General features: G+C 39.8%; 1 protein-coding gene and 1 long non-coding RNA gene across 5 annotated transcripts in view; both read left to right on the top strand.

Moving 5' to 3' along the window:
• The window catches only part of LOC141385551 (uncharacterized), a 33116-nt gene extending 21316 nt beyond the window's left edge, over nt 1-11800 (top strand). For 3 of the 4 annotated variants that reach the window (XR_012406024.1, XR_012406026.1, XR_012406023.1), the window contains 2 exons: nt 430-599; nt 1156-2986. This is a non-coding gene — a long non-coding RNA (uncharacterized lncRNA). Of the gene's footprint in view, nt 1-429; nt 600-1155; nt 2987-9992 lie in introns of those variants that run through there. The other variant, XR_012406025.1, reaches the window with a different exon arrangement.
• A 2863-nt stretch (nt 11801-14663) lies between these two features.
• tll1 (tolloid-like 1) overlaps nt 14664-18852 on the top strand; it is a 91805-nt gene continuing 87616 nt past the window's right edge. The window contains 2 exon segments of the mRNA NM_131010.1: nt 14664-14875; nt 16072-16506. Coding sequence (NP_571085.1) covers nt 16329-16506 — 178 coding nt within the window. The 5' untranslated portion in view covers nt 14664-14875; nt 16072-16328.

Below are 18852 nucleotides of genomic sequence, written 5' to 3'. Positions count from 1 at the left end.
CCAATAGATTTCTTTACTCATCTCCCACCATGCAAGTACATAGAGACACACTTTAAAACACACAAATGCACACCCTTATTTATTCTCATTCTTTCTTGCTTTGTCAATATATCACAGTGTATACTGTTTAATAATCCATTTAAACTATAATAAATAAAAAAAAATTAAAAAGCACCATACGGCTGCAGGCGCCACTGGTCTGGGGGTATTTAGCATATATAGGCACTTTAAGAATGAAATAAGGCATTAATCAGTCTCTATAACTACTACTGTTGTATTCGCTGGATTTGCAAAGACAATTGGCAAAACCTTTATAAGTAGGCAAAAAATATACACACCAACCTAAACACACTGAAGCTCCTTTAGTTTATGTAACAATCCTCTCAGTATCCTTTGACAAACACTCTTCACGTCCTTTTCCTGTTTCAGAGGGGGCCGTTTCCTGTTGGCGCTGCCACCTCAGCTGTCCAATCTGCCCCTGTCCACAAAGCTCGAGTGGTTTGGTCCACCATACTGCTTATCTTATCTGGAGCAGTCCACACCTTCATACCGAGGTGATGGAGGTAGAGGAAAAAAAGCAACAGGCTGCACATGAACCTGTGAGTTCAAGCAAACATACAAACACACTACTTGTAAAATGAATATCTATGTATGATGAGTAAAATGTGTGAATTTAGCACAATGTCATTAGAATTAGTTACATTAAACATTTACATGACATTAAACTAATAGCACTAATAATGTCTCTCATTAAGTCTTTTTATACTTCCTACCATTTTAACTTCAGTATTTCACTTTAAGGTTTGTTTATATATGTTTGGTTATAAATCCATTCTGTCACAAACTACTTGCAGAACCCCCACACACACATATACTCTGTAAAGCCGATCATAATGCACTTCCACTCTGGAGAGGAAACATATCTCACACAGCCAGAGACACAGACTCAAAGAGACACCAGTTCCTGACACACACATACACTCTTTACTTAAGGAAAATCACAGCATGGTGATTTCCGTGTGCTGGTACAAGGCTGAAAGCTCAGCTCCTTTCAGAAATGACTTGACTGGGTGCCTCGTGTAATTGTAAATGTATATTTCTGTGCAAGCGCACACGTTTAACAGCTGAATGTTTTTTCTATCTCTTCTTTTGCAGCTGTTCTGTTGCCTTGAAATCCTTTAATTGCACTGCTTTATGTACTTATATGAAATACAAACAATTTTGGAATTATTTAACCTTATCTTACTCATGCACAGAAACAGTTTATGTTGTGTTCATGGTAAATCCTTGACTTTGTGGGCTTTTCTTTTCTATTTTATTGTTTTAATTGTCTATTATTCCACCTTGTACTGTACACAAGTTGAAATTAGTGAATTAAAATACTGTATATTCTATAGAGCATTTTGAGGGATGTAAACAAAAACAATGCTCCCAATCTACTTCATGTTTTGCATTTTTAATTTCTTTTTTTTCTTGAAAATTTTGATTTTGAACAAAGCCCGATATCCACGCAACAACATAAAAAGTAAAATAAAATTTGAATGTGAACTTATTGAGTGGGATAGCCCCTTGAGATGAACCATCTCATTTTTGAGGAAGTCTCTAAGAAGTACATAAATCAAACTGAGTACTTCACATCATAACAAACAAACAACTTACAAAACAAGCAAACAAACAAGCAGCACACTTTACCTGAAACACATCCCACAGTCTAAAGCTTAGATAAACAAAAGCATATAATCATAACTACAAGCTATTTAATATACAAATAAATAATAAACGTTTAAAGTGGAACCAATATTAATAACATCTGCCAGTTGTTTCCAAAAAAAAATTATAATTAGCCCTGAGCTTTGTGTTGAAAAGACCTACGATAAACAGGACCTAAAATAAAAACAGTAATACTGTAATAATATGTACAAAATCAGCATTGAAACATATCTGATACAGTCTCTCTCATATTTGACCAAAATTTTTTTTTTTTTTGCTGGCACCATTTATTTTGGCTACGGTGCATTACAAACTAATAATGTCCAGTAGATAGAGCCTCCAGGATAGATCAGCTAGAGCAGATGGATCCAGCCATATTTTCAATATTTATTTTTTTTTGCAGCAGTCAGAACAACTGACAGAATCCTTCTTTGTATGATTGTCAGAGAGAGTAATACATTTTAAGTTCTATACCTTCTGATAATCCAAAAAGAGCCACATATTTAGAAATAACGTTATGAGAGCTGTTTTAAAATTAAGTTATGATTGAATTGCCTTTTGTTACAGTTATGTACTTGTTTGACAACAAGCAGGTAATGTTCATGGGCCAATAACATGACCACATTGAAATGGTCTGTATGAAATAAGAAAATGTATGCATCATGTTAGAAATTTGAATGCAAAGAAAACAGTAAAAATGTTCAAATCTCACTACATCCCTTTCACTGAACTCTCTTCTGTCTCCTCACTCCTGGAACACACACACACACACACACAGAGTGTTTAAACAGAGGAAATCCTCTCTTCCCGTTGGCCGAATGTGTGTTTACTCACAGAAGGACTCCACTCCACTCCAGAACTGAGGTCACACATGGGGTCAAAGGGCATGGTCACTCACTCCCCACTTACACGTACAGTGTGTACCAGACTTCACCTCTGGCACTAAAGCAGTCTGTGTCTTCCTCTTGCTGAAGTCTTTTAACTTGCTAATTTGTGAAACATTACATCAAAGCGTAGGCCACACACTGCAACAGCTCATTAAATATGTATGAAGCTAGCCAAGTCACACACAATGTATTAGGATTTACTTTTCCTCAAAGGATGAGGGCCATGTAAATATGGCATAATGGGTGTTTTCACACTTGTAGTTTGGATCTCTTGGTTTGCCTTGTTCAGATTGAAATTATACATTTTACCTCCGCATTCACACTGTCATTTTTATGACTTAAAAAAAAAATATATATATATATATATAAACTTTTTTTTGAGACAGAGCAAATACTCACTTTAGTCTTCCGCCTTCTTTATCAGGGGTTGCCATACCAAAAATAACGCCTATTCCCCTGGCACATGTTTTACCCTTCCTGCCACATCCCAACACTGAGAGTGCACTTACTAATGTAACCTTCAGTGCTGGAAAACCCCCACACACTGCCATATTCACACACACTATGGCCAATTTATCCAATTCACCTATACAATTCGTCTTTGGACTGTGGGGGAAACCAGAGCACCTGGGGGAAATCCATGTAAACACAGGATGAACTTGCCAACTCCACACAGAAAGGCCTCCTACCCCAACTGGAACTCAAACCAGGGACCTTCTTGTTGTGCTAATCACCGAGCCACCACGTATCTTGTTTTTGACTTGCTAGATCTGACAACTTAAAATGTAACTTAATGCCTACATCAAGATAATCTTCTAAAGCTCGGCTCACACTGTGCCATTTTCAATAATCCTTTACAATTGTAGCTTGTCAGATGTTACGAACATGATCCCCATGTCACACTGTCCCAATGTCAGACTGACACCAAACACAGACGCACGCAAGACTCATCTAGACTTTGACACCATAATTTCATGCCATTTTCTAAACAAACAATATGCAGCATTAATTTTACTCATAGCGTGCCTTGATAAAACCCTCAGAGACCAAGTAGTTGCACTGATTGGATCATCAAGGTTAAGTGACATTCATTATAAGAAAATTCACACTGCAGCAAAGTTTCTGAAATCTTCAGATTTAAGAAATTCTGATTGCTGTTGGTGATTAATCAGCTGTCTGTGAACATGTCAAACCAATGATCAAAGACCTCAGACTTTAGCCTAGGATTAGGAATCCATCAGAATTTCCAGTATGAGCCAGGTATCAGAAAGTATCATGAGAGCTCATCTAGATATGGCTTGTTAGTGGTAAAATTGTGCGATCTCCACCTCTGCAAGGTATGTTTGAGCACTCTGTCATTTTTATGGTTTTATCTTGTAAGACCATTTACACTTTGTGATTTATTTAGATGTCTTTGGTCGGTCACACTTATGTTTAAAGGGCCATGAAACCCCCTTGTTTCAGCAGGGTGTTTTCACACCTCTACTTTGGAAAAAGTCAGAAAAGTAGGCGTGTCCAGCTCCGTTTAGGGGGGAGTGTCGGAGGAAGAAAAGAGGCTTGGTGTGGGAGTGTCTATTTGGGCGCGCTGAATTTCAGAGTCAAAACACACAACCACAGCGGACAATGTGACTGTGTTTACGTGGACATCTGTAGTCGAATTATTTGCCAAATTATTAAATGGTGGACTTTAACTGCAGTTTGGCTCTTTCATTCAGGGAATTCATTCATGTCCCTCTCGACAAACGAGATATTTAATTCCAGGATCTGCTCTAAGTGTGTATTTTTCATGCAATGTTTTATACCGCACGGCGAATGAGAGAAAAAAAAACTCAGCATTTCCCGGAAACTTAGATGCACTCGGCAGGTAGCGTCAGAAAGCCGCGTGTGTTATTCCGGTCACTAAATGCAACACAAGGATATAGTTTGGTTGTAACTGTTAGTGCTAATTTGTTTACATTCTGTGCAATAGTTTGTTTGATACAAATAAAATACGAACTGAATAAACAAAGAGCACTGGTCGCTCACTTACCAAATCTGTAGAGACAGGACAATCACCAGCAACTAGAGCCGCCTCTTTATTTAGAGGAGACTACAAGCGAATCCGGATCTCAGCGTTTGCAGATGAGAACAGCTCTCAGGTAAACAATAATCCTCCTTTGACACGTAAGTTATTGTTGTCGAGCGTCGCGTACACTGTTAATCCACGCGTGAGTCTGCGCTCTCACAGAGAGAAAATGAAAACAAAACTTAACTGCAGCAAACAATAAAAGCAACACGTCACGCTTGTTTTGCCAATACAACGTGGCGTCTCTGCCGTCTACACTCTGACAGCAATGAATATTAATGAAGTTGCACAATAGAGCGCGCTGATTGGTTTGAACCAAGCCTTACTCATGCATTAATGCATCACACTGTAAGACGTAATAAGACTCACTCTGGCACAGACGTCCAGTCTGCAGGCTGGAATACAACGCTATTATGTCATGGCCGTGACGCAGCTTCAAAAATTCGTTTCAAACCGGAAGTACGAATTTGCTTGAAATAACGCAAAAACAACCAATTTACACTTTTTTAGTGAAATACAGGTGTCCTAATAGTGCTTTTAGCAGTGTGGGACACATATACGACTGTCAACAGCTCAAAAAATGTGTTTTGGTGTTTCGTGACCCTTTAAGGTACAATTCTTGCTGAAAGCTGAACAGACAACAGATACCCAAGGCTGGGCATACATTTTATATTTTCCTGATACCTAGAGAGTTGAATGAAGTACATACGTGTGAGCGCTGGCTTTACCCTCAGCTGTTAATCAGCTGTGCTTTAACTTGCTTAACGGATTACTACAAACGCAAGGACTCAGGACTAATGAACACAATTTTTTTGTAATCGGACCAGGATAGCCCACATAACTTTAGTACATAGAGTTTTTTTGTGACAGTAACCACAGACAGCCTGAGAACTCAGAAAATGAGAGGTAAGACTAGCTTACTTAAACCCTAGAGCCTGGAAACCCAGATAAACAATGACTTAATGTTTACTGTCTCTTATAATTTCATAAATGCATTATTGCCTTGTTCAAGATGCCACAGTTTTTGTGAATTATGTATTAGGAAATCAATTTGTAGCATTGTAGTTGTATTCAAATCATCCAAACTTTCTATCGTTTATACTTGTAGGCTTTGTTTTAATTTAAACACTCATATGCCGAATATTTCCCTCGCATGTATAATGTCTAAAATCAATATGCAATTTTTCCAGAAAAATGTTCACTATTTCCCTGGGGAGTGCAGAAATTGATAGGGAAGTGCCGTGGCTGAAAGTGAAAGCTTGTCGTACAGGGAGAAGGTAGGCTGGGTGTCAGGGTCAATTGGTGACAAGACAGACATACAGACTTCAAGACATAATAGATGCTTCTGCCCAATATATCTGGGGATTATGTTTGACAAGCCAAGGGTGGCCCAACAGTGCAGGAATTAACAGAGAACAAAAACAACAAAGGAAATTGTCTCTTAATTATTGCCGGAGGTGTTGAGACTCATTGGAATAGTGGCTCTGTGAACCAGATCAAAGCACATCCATCTAAAATGAACTTGGTGGGCGTATCCAACAGGTCAGAGAGTGGGACATTATTTCTGACTGGGCAAGTCTCTATGATAAAACTTTCCCGACCAGGAGTCCTCACTGCTGTGTAAAAGCATACAAGAATGAAGATTAATCTTGCAAAGTCTTTAAGTACAAGTAATTCGAACAAAGACTGAAATAGCTCAATGTATCAACAAAGACAAGACCAGGTAACAAACCAAGGTAACATAGGGACTTAAATACACATACAGTATGAATGATTAACTACACAAGGGGACAGATGTGTCAATGAATTATCTATGAAAATAGTGAGATGGAAGGAAGAAAGAATAAAACAAGCACACATGGCAAAAAACAGCAAACATGGCAGACATGTCACAGTACACCCCGGGTACCAGAAGCCAGGGTGGTGAAAGATGAAGGATACAGACAAAGACCAGGGGCCTAATGAACGAAGACTTGCTTGAAAATCATACTAAAACATTGCATACGCACAAAGCTGTAAATGTGCGTACGCAGAAAAAAATTCAGATGTATGAAACACTGCGTACGCCGAATCTCACGCATATTCTTTTGTACATCTGAATGAACGTGAAACTGAGCACAACATGCACGAGCACAAAACCCCTCCCTGCCTCCTCCCCCTTATGAATATGCAAATGACTCTACTTTGGCAAAACCCAACGAAAAAGCAAAGGCAAAAGCAAGCAAGAAGAGAAACTTTGAACAGAATGTGAATTGGAGGTGCTGCTTCCGGAGGTAGACCGGAGAAAAGCGGTGTTATTTGCAAATTTGTCCTCCGGAATTAACAACAAAAGAAAAAAATAGAGTGGGAGAGTTTAGTTGATGTGGTTTACACAGTTGGGTCTGAACATCGCAGGGCGTGAATTAAAAAGAAATAGTGTGATTTATAGGTGTAAAATGTTGCAGTATCCTTAACAGTCTCAGTGGCGCAGCTCGAAAAACGCATGTCATCATTTTTTGACACGTTCGAGTATGAACTCGGTTCGAATACAGCGTCTGATGAAGTCATTCTTCTTCCCCCTCCCCCGCTACATATCAGATTTTGCCAACTATTTATCACTAGAAAGACAATTAGGAATCATTAATAAGTTTGTGCATCATATTTTATTTGCACATTTATTGAATGGAAATGTTTCTGATTCACGCATGCAAATTCATCTTCAGATAGTGTCTTTATAGCAATGTGTGTGCAGTAGATAGCTCAGATTACATTGGGAAAACAGGCGCCCGCTGCAATTTGCGCTTTAATGTTTGGCTGGTCAACTGTATGGTATGGAAACCTTATATACCTGCTAGATGAACCCGTCTCATACAGCTGCCATTGCAAGGCTTAAAGACACTTTGTAGGAGCAATTTAACACAACTGCCTCTAGGAGTCGCCAATGGAAATAAAACAGACACGTACAAAAAATGTGCGTATGCCAGCCATAAAGCTGGCGTGGAGCTGCGCATATTTCCACGTTCAGTTCATCGTTAGTAAATCCAAACGTGAGCGGTTCTGAGCGTGAAACCTGGCGTACGCAAAGTTTTTGTGCTTATGCAGCGTAGATACATGAGGCCTTAGGAGTCCAGCCCACAGTGGTTTTGAGGGATGGAGACGCCATGGTGGAAATGGTGGTAGACTTCACAAGGAGGGCCAGTTAATAGACATACTCAGTGGAGTTGGAGCTCTGTTGTAGATGAGATGAATAGCCAGGGTGACACCATAGATCTGGAGAGCAGTGGAGCCCAAGGGAGTTATTTGGCTTATGAGCCATGTGGAGATGAGGGAGTATGGAGACAATGGATCAAATGGCTGAAGGCAAAGACGGGATCTTGCAACCCCAAGGTAGTTGGCAACTGGAGATCCCGAAGCTCGCCAACAAACAAGTTTGACATCGCAGTGTGAGCTGAGGTATCTTCAGGAGCCAGTGGATAAAAGGATGATGGACTGACTGGCAGTAACAGAGGAAAAGGGTGTAGGAGGTTGGGCAGAACTCTACTTGTAGTGCTGATGGCTTGCTTTTTTCACAGATCAGGCTTGGGTAAGACTTGGACTCATTTATCTGTTCTCCTTTTCTTTTGCCCATATAGTACATGATGTGTTGTGTACAGTGATGTGAAAGTTTGGCCCTTTCTGAATTCTTATTTTTTTGCACATTAAAACACATAAAAAGTTTTACAATGTTTGAAGTAGTTAGCAGTTCACTTTTATGATTTAGTACAATTGCGTTTACATTAGAAGTGAACCATAAAGGAGTTTGCATGACCCATATCCCTGTCACCCTTTTTAGCTTTACTTGGATAAAGTTTGTGGGTTTCCACCCAAGTTCAGAAAATTGTGTTCATACTAGCCAAATGAATGAAACTCTGACATCAAACAGCCCTGGGCGTAAATGTGAAAGCACCCTATAAAACACTTTTAAAAAATGTTTCATTTAAAGAGTAAATTCGTACAGTTTAAATATATATAAATGCAATGTAAAATATCAGCAGGTGCTCACCAAAACTTTTTATAGTAGGTAACTGTTGACCTCAACTGAGGATTGTTGTTGATCTCAATCCAACTGATCAAAACTTTCTTTGAGGAAGGAGAGATGGGGCTACTGGGGTTGACTTGTCCATTACCCAAGTTGAGGTCACTAAGGGCCTACTCACACTATGCCATCCGTACCGTGCCCAGGCCCGTTTCCCGGATTGTTTGAGAAGCGTGAGTGTGCTGAATCAGGCTCAAGCACGGTTCACTTGGTCGGCCCTGGCCCGGTTGGAAGAGGTGTGCCTAAACGCGGTTCACTTGGGCTTTGGCACGGTACGCTTGTGTGTGAGTGCAAAGCGCTCCAAAGCCCGAAACTGAAAGCGAGACGTGACTTTTAAGGGGCTGTTTCATATGGATTTATTAATCATTCTTACTGTTCAGTGATCGCAAACTGCTGTAGTTTATTAAAGACGAGAACTCCTCACAGCACGACAGCTGCGCGGCTTTAGCAGACCTCCTCATTCCTGCAGCACGAGAGCTTTATGATTGTTTATGAGCGCAAAAAGTGGCGGATCTGTTTGGCGAAATATCTGACTGCGTGTCACCGCATCCCTAAGGACTAAGCACTTCTCACTGAACAGCGCAGCAGCTATGACGTAAGCATGCCGAGGCCCGTTTGTGGTGTGAGTGTGGGCCGTCGGGGGAGACGGGAGGGGGGACAAGCGTGCTTTGGCCTGGTTTGAGGCAACTGTACCTAGTGTGAGTACGGCCTTAGGTAATCTGTATGCTTCACTGTTGCAAGGTTGCGGGGGTTGATGATGTCCCTCATATTTCTGGTTAGGGTAAGACTGTCTTGGTTGACATGCCTCTATGACATTGCATCCATATCGAGGACAGTGAGGCGCTGTGAGGCGACAGCACTACCTACTTTGCCAGTGCATCGCCATCAGCAAATTCATATTAATATATTTCTTTTCTGTTTTACCTGGTTTTCTGATAAGTAGTTTATTTGAACTAGTGAAACATGATCATTACTAAAAGCATGCATGACAGTACCATGCTTTTTAAAAACCTGGGTAGATTGTCCTACTCTTAAATTGGATACAAAAATTGTATTGTGATAAGTGTTGAAAAGCAATATAAGTGATAAAATTATTCAATTTCACGAATACACATATGGGATATATTCAACCCAACAATGGTTCTGATTACGTACACCTACAGTATATACATTTCTGGAATGGGCAATATACGTCACAGGAGCTATGTTTTTTTTTTTTTAAGTGTTTGCTCTCACGAATCCAACCACTGTGAGCCCACTCTTTGTGCTTTTTCAGATCTCAAAGTTCTCTTGCGAGTGCCATTCGTGCCTGCTGCTTTCACATTAATCTACCAGAGGCTGCTGTTGACTGACTGACCAACCGACCACTCCCCCCCACCCTTCCTTAAACCCAACCATCAGTGTTTTAAAAAGCACGGATTGACCCAGCCATACGTGGCTCTGGCTACATTGTTTGCGATCTCCAGAAATGTATATAGGACTATGTTTTTAGATTGGTTTTATTTTTAAGAGGGTAATAGCATCTCAAAGGCAAAATTATAGCAAAATATTTTACTTAGCTGATTTATCAGTTTTCCAAAACTGATAGGCAAGATCACAAGAGAGAGTTTTCAAGTATATATCACTGCAGCCCAGAGACATTTTTGTGAAGCTGTACATCAACGATAATTTTTTCAATCTCTGAACTGTAATTAATAGGTTCAGAGTAAAATAGATAGAACTAATACACAGTATTATTATGCACATGACATCAAGTAAACCAATCAAAAGCCTCAGGAGGTTTGTACAACACACTTGGAGCTCAAGTCCCACCAATTCGGAGCTGACCTACCCATTTTGAATTAGCTCCGACCTCCATTTACTACAACACAGGTAATTGTGGATACGTACCCAGGTCAATATTTCTGGAGACCGCAGAAATATGTAACCAGAGGTACATCCTTTTTCGCACCACTGCTTACCTCGATTACGGCGAAGAACGGTTCCAGAAGCCAGGAGGTGCGTTTTGGAGATGTGTTCCCCTGGAATCAAGTAGGTCCTGAACCTGGTACGTTTTCTCACTGCCCACCAAAATCAAGGCCTCAATCACCAGTCTTTTTACTTCTTAATTCTTCACTCTCAAACCCCAAGTACGTTTAAGAAATGACACATGAAAAGTTCCGCTGTGATGTCCCACTGAATTGGGGCCAGGATTATGGACCCTGGTAGGTTCCTCCGTTTTAAGGGTGGGCCAGGGTGACAGAGAATGGGAGTGGATGTAAAAAGTGGCTCTAACCTGCTGAGCTGCAGTTGACCACTTGAGATGGGGAGAATTTTTGTAACTGCTGTAATTTAGATAAAGTTGTTGTTTACAGCCAGTCCAGAAGGGATCTATCATTTTTTGATGCATGGGGACTCCCTCCTAACGTATGATGTAACCCAAGAATGATGTGGTGGTTTGGTGAAACTCAAACTTTGCAGCTTTTGCAAGCAACTTGTGGTCAATGAATCACAATACTGTTTTCTCATGTATGTGATCCTCTCATATGTTAGAGTAAATAAGGATGTCATCTATGAAGAACACCCAGCAATCTAGCATGACTGAAAAGACATTGTGAAGGACTGAAATATGGTAAGACTGTTGGCTAGGATGAAGGATATAACCAAGTATTCGTTGAGTCCAGTGCTGATAGAGAAGCCTGAAGATGTTCTAAAGACAGCAGTCAAAGGTAAAATTTGTTCTTTAATGTTGCTTAGGGCACTGTAAACAATGCGAGGGCAAAGGCCACAATCATTCTTCTTGATGAAGAACACAGCAGATGCTGATGTAGATTGCTTGATGAATTCTTTAATGAATTTTTTCTCAGTGTACTTCTTCAAAGTCTTAAGCTCAGGTTGTGACAAGGGGAAGATTCAATCTTCAAGTGGTGATGTGTTAGGTAATAGTTCAATGGCGCATTCACTGGTATGATAAAGAGGCAATTCTGGTGCCTTGGATTTTGCTAAAATCTTTTGTCAGATCAGGATATTTAGTGGGCAGGACACCAGGAGCTTGTTCATCCTTTAATTAAATACTCTGAATGGATATTAAAGAGTTATTAAGACAGTTGCTATGACATGTGGAGTCCCTTTGGATAATCTGACTCTCTTTCCATGGTATAAAGGGGTTTTGCTGTTGTAGCCAAGCCAGTCCAAGAGTTACTGAGAAATTAGGTGATGTAATAATGTAAAAGTGCATGTTCTCAGTGTAAAGATCCCCTGTTTTTAGTTGCATATCTGGGGTGGTGTGCAGGATCATTCCCTCACAGAGGGGACGCTCATCAAGTACCTTCACTGCCAAAGACATTAATAGGTGTTGATTTTTTTTTGGTGAACTAAAATTTTACAGCTGTATCTGAATCTTACAAGGAAGATGTGCACATATGTTGCATTATGTTGTTTGGGAATCTGGTGAGTATATTCGAGCTGTCATCAACAGAGTGAGTCCATTTGCAGCTTTACTGTGGCTCAGCAGCTCATTTCTGTGTGAAGTTTGCATGTTCTCCCTGTGTTCTGAAACAGTGGCCAGTTTAGTCTTCGAGGTTTTATGGCTATATTTAACCAGCCTTAAACTTAATTGATTGCACATTCCACCAGTGAGAGCAGAGTGTGAAGGTTTAATTAGCAGAGTAATAGCACAGTTTTGCTAAAAATATTGCAATGTACTTAACATTATGGGTGACATATTACAGTTCAAAAGAGGACAAATTGTTGCAGGGCCGGAGTGGCACTCCTTTTCAGCCCTGGAGTTTGAAGCCTCAGACCGGCCCACCTCAGTTCACGACTGACTATATTAAAATGAGGTCATTTCCACTTCAGTTTCTAATGACACTATCACGTCTTTTTTTGAGAAAACAGCTGCTTTAGAACTTCAAATGTTCAACAACCCTAACAGTATTATATGTCTTAACAATAAAAATGAAAAAAAAAAAAAGAATTACTCAGACAAGGATCGAACCCAGGTCTGCGGGGTCGAAAACTAACATGCTATCCACTGAACCACAACAGCTGTTCAGTGAAAAATGACCAAGTTACATCATCATTAACCTGCAGAGTAGAGCTGCGGTAAAATAATGGATAAAAAGGCTGTGGTCAAGTGAATAGATAAATAAATTTAAAAAGTGTGATTGCTGAGAGCAACCGATTCTGGAGCTAGGGATACCGGCCCTCGCGGCCAAAAAACGGACCGGCCCACCGGGAATTCTCCCGGTCCTACCGATTAGCCAATCCGGGCCTGAATTGTTGGTACAAGTCTCACTGGCGCATCTGTGACCAAGACAGCAAATCTGTGATCAAAATCATCCAGAGCCATGGTAATGAACTTAGGTCACTTGTGCCGATGTCAAACGTCAGTTTCAGTGGTACCAACAGTGAAATCTTTCCCACATCTGGGAGAGTATTGGTGGGGAGAAGCCCCAAAGAAGCTTACCACCTAGACTGGCGTACATGAAGTATGAAGGTGGATCAGTGATGATTTGGGTTGCAATATCATGGCATTCCCTAGGCCCAATAATTGTGCTAGATGGGCAATTCACTGCCAAGGACTGCCGAATCATTTTGGAGGACCATGTGCACCCAATGGTTTAAACATTGTATCCTGAAGCTGATACCATGTATTAGTATGTGTACAAAGTGGGTTGATGAACATGTAAGTGGTATTGAACATATTCCATGACCTGCACAGTTGCCAGATCTAAATATTATTGAGCCCCTTTGTGTTTTAGAGGAGTGAGACAGAAAACTTTTTCCTCCACCAGCATCACATACTGTCCTGGCCACTAAGAAGAATGGCTCAAAAACCCTCTGGCCACTGTGCAGAGCTTGTATGTTGTATTGGCTGCACAAGGAGACCCTACACCAGGAGCAGACTAGTCGGGAGCACTGGGACATTTCCTGGTGGCCTGACGGTCAATCTGGCCTACCCGCCACCACCACCCAACCCCCTGTTGTATTCTTATGTTAGGATTTTGTTTTCAATATTCTATATATTTCAAATATCAAGTCGCACAAAATTAAGCTTTTACATGCAGTTTTACATGTGTGTACAGTTGTGTTTAAGACAAAATATATAACTCAAATCAGTTGTGTATTTTAAATATTGTCATCTATTAAACTTCAACATCAATAAACTGACAGCAAACAAGAAGCTGACGCTCAGTTAAACCAAAATACACCGATGGACCTAGAAGCTCCTGAACTTAATATTTACACTAGCTTCTACACTTTCAAAGCAGGCCGTTTTAAAGCATTATTTATTTAATTAACCTTATAAAAAGGCTTTTATCTCAGCACCAAAAGAATTGTTTTAGTAATCAAAAAAACTAATGTTAAAAAAAAACAAATATGTTTTATCACCACCAGTATAGTACATAATTTATTTTGTACTGATATAATATATTCCAAGCACAGCTCTAAACATTGTCCTCAGAAAATTTTATTTTACAATTCGAGTTATATATATATATATATATATATATATATATATATATATATATATATATATATATATATATATATATATATATTTTTTTTTTTTTTTTTTTTTTTTTTTTTTTTTTTTACATAGTATTAAGATGTTTTACCCTCACAAAACCTTAAAGCATGTTCTTTATCCACCCATCCAAGGATATCCCCTCCTGACAAAAACATCTTTGCACAGCCTTCCTTACCTCCAACTCTCTCTGACTCATTGTCTAGAGACACTCACATGGCCTGCTAGCCATTCATGCATGTTGCGGTCATTCATATAATTTGAACTAAAGCGCGTTTACAAACACTGTCGTGCAAAGCATGAGTTCTCTCCAAGTGAGGCATAGCTTCATGGATTGATGGCGTGACGTCAACACGCAGTTACCTTGCCGTGAAGGAGGGGGGATTAATCTGTGTGTATGTGTGTGTGTCAGGAGAGAGAAAGAGAGGGAGAGAGACGCGTTAATCTCTAGGGAAATGGGCACGTTTGGAATAAGCGGTACCAGTCAGCTAGCGCACTCTAATATTCCAGTGGCTGTAGAAAAAGTGTTTCCAGAGAGAGAGAGAGAAGAGAGAGGGAGGGAGAGAGAGGGAATATGAGGGCAGTACTCAGGATGAGCCTGCGCTTTGAGGCTGTAAAACACTAGACCCTGAGGGCATTCTCTGTCTGAGGTAAGCACCGTCTCTCATATTTTAACAAGGCTTGACGCCACGGTGTTTAACTGCGGCGCGTCTATTATTTGTGTTTGTAAAGTAGCGCGCGACAAGGGTTCGAGTGTCCTCGCGCGTACTTGGACGCTCCATGCGCGCGAGACTGCGAGAAAGGTCGCGCGCTCAGTTCTGTCAGATCTGACCGTGGCGATTAAACCGTAAAAGCTTCGCCGTAAACTCTCCTGAGGTAAATAGGCGTTAAAGGAGACCGGGCCCGGGTTATCACCGGTAAATTGTATTAGTACCTGACAGTGGATAAACGAGCTCAAAGCCGCCTTCACGAGTTCGTTCGGCGATTTGATAGTAACTTAAGTTAGAGAAGTTCATTCGTTCTACTTGAGATGTGTGGATGGATGAAGGAATGATAGCCTACTTCAGATATAACATGCGCTTTTATATCCGCCTGTAGTGTTTCTCGGCTTTCTTGTTTCAGCTGGCTGCAGCTATTTTGAGGTCCACTCTGACCAAATTAAAGCAGCCTCACGCAGCAAATTACACACTGAGAAACTGCTTTTAGTTCAGAGACGTGTGTGACACACTGAGAGAGAGAGAGAGAGAGAGAGAGAGAGAGAGAGAGAGAGAGACCTACTTTATGAGGGGAGTTAAACAGGTTTGTTAAATGTCACACCACAACCGCTTTTACTGTCACCTCCTAATAAAGCAACTATTGTATTTATAACAGTTTTTAAATACGATCTCACCTACATGGAACTTACTTTACATCCTGAAGTTTTGTAAAGGCGTCGGGGAAAAAGTGCTTTTGCCGGATTATTGCTCAAATTTTAGTGAACGTGTGACTTTTACAGCTACCGGCTGGTTTTGGGTGAAATAGTTTGCCATTGTTAAAGTAAACCAGTTTCCTGGGTTTATAATGCAAATGAAAAAAAAAGTTTCTGACGTGTGCGTGTAATATCTATCTATCTATCTATCTATCTATCTATCTATCTATCTATCTATCTATCTATCTATCTATCTATCTATCTATCTATCTATCTATCTATCTATCTATCTATCTATCTATCTACACAGATGCTTTAAAGATCCTGCTTAGTTCATTTAAATATGTTAAACATCTTCATTTAAATAATAATTTAAATGTACACCCCCTGCCTCCAGTGTCTTTATTTGTTTCATCTAAAGACTGACTTTCATTGCAGCTGTGCCTCTTCAGGAAAACTGACTGCGCAAGAGAAAGGAAGAGTGAGCTGGTATCCTCTGTAGTTGTAGGTTCATATTGATGCATTTGGCGTCCAGCTGAGATGCCGCGACGCTGACGGTCCTGCCCCGTCTGTCGAACCGGACCAATGATGATAATGAAGGCGATGATGTCCACACGGCGCGTGTAGCGCTAAATTCCACACTGCCGGACTCCTACCAGACACTCCTCTCTGACCCACGCTCGTTCACACCTCAGATGGACTACCTTTACTCTGCACTCACCAGTAAAATGAATTGGATCGCACTCCTGCTGGCCGGCTTGACTTTTTGTTGCAAAGTGTCCGTGCACAGCTGTTTAGATTACGATGACAGTTATGATTATTACGAGGAGGAGAAAACAGAGACAATAGACTACAAGGATCCCTGCAAAGCAGGTAAGACGCTTTTGTGCAAATTATAACACTCTCAGTTGTCCTGTGGTGATCAAAGGAGAAAGCATACACATCTGATTTGCGTTTCACACTGTGCTGCAAAGTGAGAACCGTAGAGTACGGATAAGTGGATTGTGCGTTATTCATCTAACTTTCTTTGTATATAACTTTATTATCTATTTCCTTGGCGGGTCACTTATTGAGTCAAGCAAGAGCGACGCCTCCTTTTTGTGTGTATATATATATTTATATATGTAGAAATATCTCTCGCAAGCCTCGCACGACCCCTCCTCCCCGGCTGAAATGATGTAGCCCGCTTTAATTCCGTTTCTCCCGGGATGATCCCGCGGCTCGCGAGGCCACGTGCGCGACGCTGTCATAAACCCGTGCTTTCCGCGCGCACGTTTGTCCGTGCAGGTAGAGCGCGGCTGCACGATTTACGATCTCTTATGTAATAATTATTAGATCAATCTAGACAATGTGAAACTCAGTTCACTCAGTTTATCTGAGCCCGTATTTCACCTGCTGACAGCTGGCAGACAAAATATCAAAACGGATGACCTCTTGTTATTAAAATACACTTAATTTATTTTTTGTGTAATAAAATTGGTCCAGGACAAAATACAGTCAATGGCTTCTGAAGGCATTTACGTTATGCATTATTATGTTTGCATGTTTTATTTAATATGGAGGATTTAAAAAGTACTTCACTGATGTAGATTGTTTCATAAAGGACCTTCAACATAATAATACAGAACTTTAGGTTCTTCAAGGTGTGAAGGGTTGTTTTTCTTATTAAATTGTTGTACACCAGTGAAACTGGTTATTTAAGAACTTTTTCTGAAAGGTTTTTTAGGTTTTTTGTTGTCAATTCAAAAAAGCTTTTGGTATCTCATTTTAGGGGTGCATGTTTATGTGTCTTAAATTTGACATCTTCATGCCTGAATCAAAATGTCAGTCCCAAATGTTTAGACATGCAGTCATATTTTGTAAAATTGATCAGTTCTTCCCTCTCTCACATGCACTCAAAAATGTAGGATCTTTACACTCTTAAAAATAGAAGGCTCTTATTGCCATCAAAGGCTACACGAAAAACCTTTAATATACTTGAAACTTTTACATTCATATTTGGAGTATTAAAATTCTCTTCATACTAAAAAAACGAAAAAAATTTAGGAACTCTTTACATAGAACCGTATATAAAGAGTTACTAAAAAAATCATGTTTTTTTTTGTGTGAAGACAGTTTTGTGTGGGAAATTTTTGTTTTTTATTTTATTTTATATTTAAATTTATGGTTTCATGAAAAACTTTTAACATCCATTAAAATAGGTTCTTTAAATTATTAAAATCTTCACTCTTAAAACTAAGTAAATGTTTGGAACTGTTTACTAAAAAGTAAGAAAAGTTCTTTGGAAACTATATTGTAAATTATTCTTTGATGGCATTGTTACAACAACAAAAAAAAGACCTTTTGGAATCTGTTTTAAGAGTGCTAACATAGATTTACACTCATAATCTTCCTCTCCACATTCTCTCTCTCTCTCACTTTCCTTTGTGTATATATCATGTTTACACAGGAACTATAAATCTGATCATTTGTTTCTATGCTGCATTGTGTTGGCATTGTTTCCAAGCCTCCATGAGACAAATGCTTATACACATACAGAGGGCACATACACTGTACACACAAGCTGTGTTGATTACTTATGAGAATGAAAAAAAGATGACTGTAAGAGTGTTTGTACAGTATGTGTATGTGTGTTTGGATTAGTGTGTCTGTGTTTGGGTGTATGCGTGTAGGAGTATGACTGTTTGGCAGTTATAGGGAGGACCTCTGTTTCTCTAAACCGTGAAATATTCAGCCTAGTAATTTGACAGGCTCATTGATAGCAGTACAACTGGGAGAGGGTGGACAACATCATCACATAACCTTTTAGCATATGCATAAATAAATAGACATAGACAAGCAGTTTTAATCTCTTTAAACACACATCTGTCAGGTTTCTGTCACATATTCTCATGCGAACTTAATTCATAATAATTGTATTGAAGTACAAATCAACAGCTTGTACTTTAACAAGTACATGGCTCACTTATAAACCGCAGTCTACACCCAAGATGTTGAATGTTTTATACAATATTCTAGCCATAACGAAACTGACTATATCAGTCTACATTTGGCAGATTAAATGCTTCTCTTAATGTAACAGTTTTAATTCTGTAGTTGCTACAGTAATGATATAGCTTGAAGATCTTTGCATCATAGGTGAAATGCTGATCATCTAAAAACGGTCCAGGTTATTGAGCGTGTTCGATCCAGCTCTCTCTAATGCTAACGTTAGACACT

Source organism: Danio rerio, chromosome 1, assembly GCF_049306965.1.
Source record: "Danio rerio strain Tuebingen ecotype United States chromosome 1, GRCz12tu, whole genome shotgun sequence".
Classification (NCBI taxonomy): Eukaryota; Metazoa; Chordata; class Actinopteri; order Cypriniformes; family Danionidae; genus Danio; species Danio rerio.
Note: the sequence above shows the minus strand (reverse complement) of the source record. Positions and strands in the feature narration are given on the sequence as shown.